The following is a 9,314-nucleotide window of genomic DNA, read 5'->3' as shown; positions in this document are numbered from 1 at the left end:
TTTTGGAGTACAAGACTTTAATTACTCAATTGGTCGAAATTCCAATGTATTATATGAAATCAAATTTCTTAAAATATGTAATTTTTTTTAGTACAATTTTTATTGATATATAATTGTGATTGAACTTTAATATCATGATGATTAATTTGTATTAACATGTTCTAAATTTTATATTTGATATTAGGATTCATTGCTTTTTTCTATATGCATGACATCCAAATGATGACGACATCTGCAATCTTTTCAATATGATAGAGTGTAAAGATTGATGATTTTCTCCAAGTATCTTTACTTTTCTTCTTCGACTGCAACTTTTCAATATTTTTTTAGTTTTCCAATAAGCTAACAATCTTAGCCCCTATTAAAGGTGTAAGAGTTATCCTCTCCTCCTTTTCCCCATTAAAAGACTTTATATCATGCCGCCAAGGATGATTGACATCCAACCATCAACGATTCACTCTATAGACTGATTTTTTACTATTATTTAAATAGCGGTGATAAACTTCATAATGATAATAAGAGCATGCAAACTTTCCTTTGGTGCTCCAACTAGACAACATTGTGTATCCTAGAAAGTCATTTGTTGATTGTAAAGTTGCATGCATCTTGAACATTTGTTTTTTTGATGCATCATAAGTGTGCAAACCATCCTCCCAAAGATTTTTGAGCTCTTCCACCAATGGTTGGAGGTAGACATAAATTTCAATTCCATGAGTTGGCCCTAGGAATAAGTAAAGACAATATTAGGAATTCAGACTTCATACACAGCCATGGGGTAAGTTATAATTGATCAAGACAACAGGCCATGTACTGTGTTGCGTGCTCAAAGTTCAAAATAGCTTTAATCAATCACTTGCAAGTCCTAATCGAATATTGTGTGCTTCACCAGAAGAATCCGAGTATTGTTCATCAAAATGTTTCCATGCTTCACCATCAGTAGGATGTCAAAGTAGATCATCTTTAACCCTTTCTTCATCATGCCACCTCATTAACTCTGCTGTTTTAGAACACATATACAAACTTTGAAGCATAGGCTTAAAGGGAAATGCCAAATTACTTTTGCGGGACTAAATGACCGCCCTTAGATGACAAATTATCCATATCTTCTAAATGTTCATTCTCTTTTATCTTTCCATCTTGAGGCATGGCACACATGGCAAGATGTAGCACCTTCATGCTCTTTCTAATAAAGCATACACTCATTATGACATGCATGGATTTTATCATAGTGAAGACCTAAATCTTTCACCACTTTCTTTGCCTCATTGAAAGATTTAGGCAATTTAGAATTTGGTACTGCTTCTCGATATAATTGCAAATAATTTGTAAAAGCGGTGTTCGTTGTCCCATGTTTACACTTTAAAAGGAACATGTGAATGAGGAACGGAAGTTTTGAAAATGTTTTGAATCCAAGATATAGCTCTTCATTTCCCTCTTCTACTAACCTATACAACTTTTTAGCCTTTGAATTGGCCTCCTCTCCAACCCCTACATGGTCACGTGGAAACATGATTGTCACATCTCTATGAGTATCATATATCAAACGTTTTATGACATCTAGAAAATCAGGTGAATTGTCAACATTAGTATTTTTGTTGAAGATGTGTCATTCTCATCACACTGTCATCCTTCAGTACCTGGCATGATCCCATTTGCGATCAAATAATTGTACACTTTATCTCTACCAAACCAAAAATGATGATAACACTCTTTCTCGTATTCATTACTATACCGTAAAAAGTTGGTCCAACTACTCATTTTGTATCCTTAGTTAACCCTTCAAAACAATTTAATAAGTTTAGAAAGTAATTCCTTATATCTAGCATGTCAAAAACATGCATCTCAAATATTTTGCAGTTGCTCCTTATCCATAAATAATAGCAAAAGTTTTGACAAACATGAAATGGTCAAGACTTCAGAGATAGCACATCAGTGAGTAAGTAGTTCAAGTGAGCGGATGTGTTAGATCAATGCACGTCTTGTAGTTCAACAACGAGTCTTTTGGTTAATTCATTACAACATTAAACACAGCAACAAAAACATACCAAATAAGACACAAAAACAATGTAACCTATCTAAAGCATAAGCAATACACAAGCTAATTTTATTTATAAATAAGAACGTATGAAGACAATCCATATCCATAGGCTCGGGCACATAAAACCAAGTATATGGCTCTAAAAAAGTGTTAGGACATCAATACTTATGTGGAATTTCAATAGTGGAACACCTTAAAACCACTATCATGTAAAGTCAAGGATAATTTAATGGTTTTCCATAACTACGAAAAACAATCATAAACTTAACTAGTTAATGAAATGTTCTTAACTATTGCAACATGTATAGGCACACAAAAGTTGTATTATCACCTAAAGTGTATCATTCACAAAGAGCACAACACTTCTATACACTACTTTGAGCAAAAGCAACAATCGCAAACCAAACACATCAAAGCAACAACATACCCGGTCAATGCATACTAGTATTTTTGATATTTTTAATGAAAAACAAAATAAAAATAAACCCAAAAATTAGGAAATCAAGGCAAAAAGATAAAAAGCAAACAAGATGAAGAAGAAAAGTATATAACTTGCAATTATTCGGTTTTGAAAGCAACTATGCAATTACGAAAGCTTATAGTGAAGGAATTAAAGACTCTGCAAATCACTCTACACATTGGCCAACTCTTTCTTAAAAATACTACAAAAAACATAAATCTCATGTATAACTCGAGAGATAACCCATAAATAAATTGAGCGCGAGAAAAATGGTTACTAATTATATGAATTTTACACTCAAGTAATAAAGAAAATTCTCAAAATCAAAATAAAACGCATAACTCAAATTATCACATAGTGTAGTTATTGTCAAATTAGAATTCAAACATTGGTCAGTACCAAATCAAAACTCAAAACAGCTACTCAATCATAAAAAAATAATTGACAATGCAACAAGTAAAGAAATTAAAAATTTGTAAATGACATATTAAACAATCGAGATTATGATCAGCAATAAGTATAAGATATTTAAAAAATTGATTAAGAAATTAATCGGCAACAAGCATAAGACATTGATCGGCAACAAACAAAACTGTAACTATACGCCAATTTCCGAAAAATAGCAAATTAAAACTAGGTCATTGAAGCAGAATCTGAACCGTAACTATACATTAAACAATACGAATTCATATCAAGAGATTAAAGATGGAAATTTACTAGCCACAAATTTAATGGGGGAAGACGAGGAAGTAGTGGCAGGAGGATCACTGATTGCTGGCTGATGCAGAAACAGCGCGCCGTTGGTGGTTGGCAGGGTTGGGGGGAAAAATGAAGGGGCTGGGTTGATTACGTGATTGTGGCGTTGAATTGAAAAGGAAGAATGAAGGAGAAAAAATGAAGGAAACGGTTCGTTCAGACTTCAGAGTTTCAGTTTACTGTATTTGCGGTTCAATCTCCTCAACTTCGATTTTTAGAATGAATTGCTGGTTTGAATTTTTGTTAATAAATTTTATTTTTTTTCCCTCTTCTTTAAAATTGCCAGGTTTATAATATTTCTTTTAATTATAATTTTTTTCCCTCTTCATTAAAATTGTTAGATTGAGCTATTTTTTAAAATTTTAATTTAATTTTATCCTCTTCTTTAAAATTTTTAGACTTAACTAAATTCTTTAAATTTATTTTTCCCTCCTCTTTAATTAGTAGTTGTAAATTTTGAAAGATTAATTAGCTAGCTAGGATATAAAATATTAAAAAATTATTTAGGTGAATTATTAATATTGAAAAAAAGGATTAAAGTAACTAAAAATTCAATATTAATAGTTTTTTGAATTTTAATGCATTAGAACTCTCTTAGCTTCAAGCGTCTGGTCGTTCCTTCCTTAAATAGATGAGGCGTTGGTTAAATAGCTGGGCTTTTTAAAAGTAAAAAAATAAAATAATAATTAATTAAAAAAATATTACAAATGGGTTACTGATATAAAAAGTGTTACTTATTAATATTACAAATATAAAATATGTTATATTTAGTGTTACCAAATTTTAAAGTGTGTGTGCTACCTATTAGTGTTATTAATTTATAAAGTATTACATATCAGTGTTACCAATTGTTAAAGTGTTAGATATTAGTGTTACTAATTATTAAATGTTACCAACTAGTGTTACCAATTTTAAAGTATTACATATTAGTGCTACCAAATTTAAAAGTGCTACATATAAGTGTTAAAAATTTTAAAAGTGTTACATAATTGTGTTATTTAAAGATAAAGTGTTACAAAACCTAATATCTTCAAGAAATAAGATATCAAAATATGTTACCTAAAGTCATTTTTACATCCAATATCAAAATAACATAAAGTGTTACAAGTGAAACGATGGCAAGGTTGCCAACAAACTAGCTGGAATTGCCTAATTCTTGTATTATACATCCAATATTTCACGTAACACTGCTTAAACGTAACACTGCTTAAGAGGGCCTTAGAAATCATCAATTCATCTGATCAAACCCTCCTTTATCAGCTACACTGGAAATAAATAAATGTGTAGCCTTCGCTAAAGAGAAGTGAGTTAGTATAGGTAAATAACGGTTATTTATGAAAGTAGTTTCATAGGAGGGTTTTTGAGATTTTTATTTTATGTTTTTCTTATTTTGTTTATTTTAATATTAAGTATTTTGTTATTTTATGGTTATTTGCAAATAACCGTTATTTATGAAAGTAGTAAATCACCCAACTCGAAGTCTAAGTGCAGTGGGAACGACTGCCTGCCTAGGAAGCCACTCGGGATTAAGTAAATTACAAGTATACTCTATTAACATTAGAATACACACGAGACTGTGAAGGCGATGGTTTACTTCAGTTTATCCATATATACATATACAAGCTATTTATCTACTTTCGAGTTATCTACAGTGTATTTGTACAAAAGTCCAGCCACAACCCACAAGCAGGGCCATAAAACATTTTAAAAACATATACTGCATTATACAACACAAATTAAAGGGAAAAGAGCAGAAGCATCTATGATTCCGATTTGTAAACTTACGGTAGATTTAGAACCATTCCACCATGCACCTAGGATAAAATTTTTCTGCAGCTGACATAGTAGAGAAAGCTCGCAGTTCTTTTTGAACTTTGCGCCTCTCATAGTACACCGAGCATGCTAATGATATACACTTGATGCCGCTTTCCACCACCCAATCTCCACCTCCACAGTGACGACAGATCTGTAACAGATGAAAGCACATGATTAGCCGAATGAAGTACAGGGATGGAAATTATAGGTTTAATACAACTTTAAAGATTATGGAAGCAGAAATAGAATTTCATTGCTGTGCATGGTAATTCAGGACCAGATGCCAGAACCACCATTCAATTCAGATCCTCTATAGATGTAACGCGCCAACTTTCCAATCCATCTATTTCTTCTATTACAATTATTATGTAATTATGTCTTAAACTAGTACTTCATCTTTAATATTAGGATAAGATACTATATACAGGCCGTTTGATTGTCGATATTAAATGGTCGGAATGATAATGAAAAATTAGTGTAGCTATGATAGGAAAATCTCTTGATAAATTAATGGTAATGCTAGTTCTACTTCAACCATTTCAATTTCTTCACAAAATTAACCGATATTTCATCACCAATAGACATGAACATGCAATCTTGCTTCAGATGTTTTGTTGTCTTAAAGAGCATTTGTTCCCATTATGACAGATGAAAACTTACGCTAAGGGACTTATTTCTAAAGCACACATGATTTATTAAGTCTAATGTATTTACTCCATCAACTATTGTCATGCGTTTGATATTTGTTCCATAACAATTAATATGTGATGTTTATTTTACTTATTCTACATGTTATTTGAATTATTATTCCTTCTATTCTAATCAAATGTCATATTTGTGATGTTTATTTTACTTATTCTATATGTTATTTGAATTATTATTCCTTCTATTCTAATCAAATGTCATATTTCCTTTTTGGCATATTCACATCAAATGTCTCATTTCCTTGTTTAGTAACAATTTTCTTACTTATAACATTTTTCTTACTTGGGCTTTCATGGCCCATGAAATTCAACTATTTACACAATTGCCATTAAATTATCATGTTTCCCTTACTTTTACCCTTACTCGCTTCTTCCATGTTGTCCCTCGCCTCTTTTTCTTATATTTTGTTGTATTATCAAATGGGGCATTTGATTAGAATCATAGGGAATATTAAGCTGCTAATCATACCATTCTAGTTAATTCTAGAATGGGTTCCTCACGGATTAGGAATGTTGTTTCATTCTTTTAAATTCTTGAAGATGAACAATTTCCTTCATCCCAATCTCACACATCTATTTGCTTAGTTTTGGTGTTGTCTGTATAAACTAATCATCCACATTCTAACAACATTCCACCTCTCAATCCTCGCTCCATAAACACACGCCCATTGTTTTTAGTTTATGTTCTCTATCTTAACATCATCCAATAATCTAGTTGTTACCAATTGTGGTGATCCGTGTATCAATTAGTTAAATCTACAATCCATAATCACAGTCATTTTTTTCTCATCCATCCCTATGCCAGTTATCATTCCATGTTCTACAAAAATATTGAACAAGACATAAAAATTATCCTAAACAAACATTTTAAATTCCATCTTCTTACGTCTTTGTTTTAAACTTGTGTTCTGGCAAGTCTCGCCCGAGCATACAACAAAAGAGGACGACATATGAGGGATCTATGATGTAAACATAAGGAGACACATTATAATAACAGACACAAGTGCAAGAGCTAAGTACTTACAGAAACAAGGTGTTGGATATCTCTCTCCAAGTTTGAGGTTCTTCTGGTCATTGCTGCAGCTGTAGCAGGGCCATTTTCGGAACAATTCTCACAAAGATGATTACCTGTTTGGGCAAGTTCTCCACAGAGCACACAATGTTTAGAAGAATAGTAGTGGTCAATTCTTGCACGCAGTGAATTTGCAATGCTAAAGTGAAACTTTGTGGGAGCATCCCTTACAGGCCGAGGCATCTCCTGAAACCACAGCTGTAAATCAGCACCTACAAGCCCAAATACTCGCTGTAATGCCGGTATTATCTGCTTTTTGATGTAATATAAATCATTCAATCTGTATGGAGAGTCTAGAGATAGAAGATCCTGTGGGTCAACAACCATGTCAACCAAACGGGCACCAGGCTCTCCATGGACCACAACATAAGGAACACGCTCAGCGTAGCAAGGTTCTGCCCTTGGATCTACTCTCATTGCTTTAGAAGCAACAATTGCAGCTGGAGGTAGTGATGCTGTAGTCCTTGTGCTATAAGAGCCCAATCGTACCTCTTTTGCAAAGACAAAATCTTGAATAGACACTCTGCCTGAGAGGATTCTGGACCATTGTCGTTGTAGATATGCTCTAACCTGTAAAAAAACCAAAGAGACTAAAATACACAGAAGTTCTATTACAAAAACTAAATGCCACAGACACGTTGCTAGTATTTGTGGAAGAACACTCAATCATAAAGATAGTGAAATTTCCATTCCTTAAAAAAAAGGCATAAGAAGTTCACCAAATCAAAAACTAAGTTAGCAGAGAATCTAGGGGCTCTTTTACTTTTAGGTATGTCAGGTTTGAAGTTACAGGCATTAGACAAATAACAATCTTCACAAGCAAGAAAGCACTAAAGAATTCATATGGTGAGAGAAGCCTCCAGGAATCAGGATACCCATTTGAATGACAAATTTTTTAAGGAAAGCTCATTGACATAACAAGATAACTGTAGAAGTAGTAATCCCAACCGACGCTTCTTATCAGAAGTACTAAGCACAATTATGCCTTCGCGAGCCAGCAAAAATAAAACAAAAGATGCCTAAGATCTGAACCAAATCAGTTTGATATAATAAAAAACGACTCAACTACCCAGGATTTTACCTTGGAAATTTCCTGGAATTCAAAAAATATTCTCAATGACTTCTCCAAAATTTTTGCAACAGCAGGACATGTATCTCTGCGAACTGTCTCAATGCCCTTAGCATCAAATATAGGTTCAAGTTGATTGAGGCTCTCATAACTGTATCCCACATATCTCTTTTTAGTAAGAAAAAAGCAGGAACGATAGACCTTCTCCATCTTCAGTTTGACGGGATTTGGGTTCATTGCCGTGATCTTAGAAGATATCTCATTTCCAATTTGAAAAGCCTCTTCCATGGTGCGCCCCTTAAGAAGGACAAACATGCTGAAAAAAGTGAAAGAATTTATGCAGGACATAAAATAAGACTAGACAGAGAGGAAAAACTAGATAGTCTTTAGCTTGAAAACAGAAGACAGAGCTAAACTGGTACACAGTATAACTGAACCGAACAAACACTAGCCTATATGATATGTTCAAACAATTCTCCAACAAGAGAGACTCTTCACGTGATGAGGCAAATGAAGGCATTTAAATGATATTTTTGAAAACATTATAGCGTATTAAGCACAATTGGAATGGGAAGCAGGGAGAATTAACTAGGGAGTTATTTTTTAAAAAAAGTGATAATTTAGGTAGTATTATAAAATAAGAGATGGTAGATGCAATGAGTAGGATGTGCTAAATAGATTGAATGAGCCTTTGAAGTAGCGCCACAAGTGGAGAATTATGACCACCATTTGCAGGGTTGCAATGTTTCTGAAGTCCAAACTTTGCTCTCTCACAATCAACAACTTCACTTTATTTTATCTCTAAATCATAGTGCAAAAATAAGGTTTGCATCAAAGTTTAAATTCACTGAACGATACTACTCGCAGGGTGAAATTGAAAAAAATGCATTTTAGAGAAGTTTAAGAGATAAATCAAAGGTTTTTGGTGGTATTTGACAGTACAAGAACCGAATCACCCCAGCATCACCGTGACTATAACCACAATCATAGCCATACCACACTTTGCACTATGCTCCAAACAAAGGATAATTCTAACACCACATTCAAACTCTAGGAAAACCAAATTTGACTTAGAAAATTTTGAAACTCCTTTTAAATTTGAAATATGATGGATGAATAATACACGAATAGAGTACTTGAAATGCAGATTCAGTGAAGACAGGAATGTTGTGGTTTCCCAATTAGGATTACCAAGGATTCCACAATTGCTCTGCTAAATTTTCTAATTTAGGATGCCACAATTACTTTTAAGGTTAAGACCATTAGTTTTGCTCACATTTACTTTTTTCTCTCATCCACCAAAAGTTATTACTTTCAACCATGCATAAAAAAATGCAGACATCATACAATAGAGATAACAGTTGCGATGCCACAGACACAACATCACAGTGTGTTACGAC

The 9,314-nt window shown here is 33.1% G+C and overlaps 1 protein-coding gene across 1 annotated transcript in view; it reads right to left on the bottom strand.

Moving 5' to 3' along the window:
- Window positions 1–9,314, bottom strand: part of LOC130817748 (DNA polymerase zeta catalytic subunit-like) — a 49,910-nt gene that overhangs the window by 18,059 nt on the left and 22,537 nt on the right. The window contains exons 21-23 of the mRNA XM_057683610.1: window positions 7,927–8,230; window positions 6,798–7,415; window positions 5,062–5,220 (exon numbers count right to left, since the gene is read on the bottom strand). Of these exons, the coding sequence (XP_057539593.1) occupies window positions 5,062–5,220; window positions 6,798–7,415; window positions 7,927–8,230 (1,081 nt within the window). The remainder of the gene's footprint in view (window positions 1–5,061; window positions 5,221–6,797; window positions 7,416–7,926; window positions 8,231–9,314) is intronic.

Source organism: Amaranthus tricolor, chromosome 7 (assembly GCF_026212465.1).
Source record: "Amaranthus tricolor cultivar Red isolate AtriRed21 chromosome 7, ASM2621246v1, whole genome shotgun sequence".
In the NCBI taxonomy this organism is placed as follows: Eukaryota; Viridiplantae; Streptophyta; class Magnoliopsida; order Caryophyllales; family Amaranthaceae; genus Amaranthus; species Amaranthus tricolor.
This window is presented reverse-complemented; position numbering and strand designations above follow the sequence as displayed.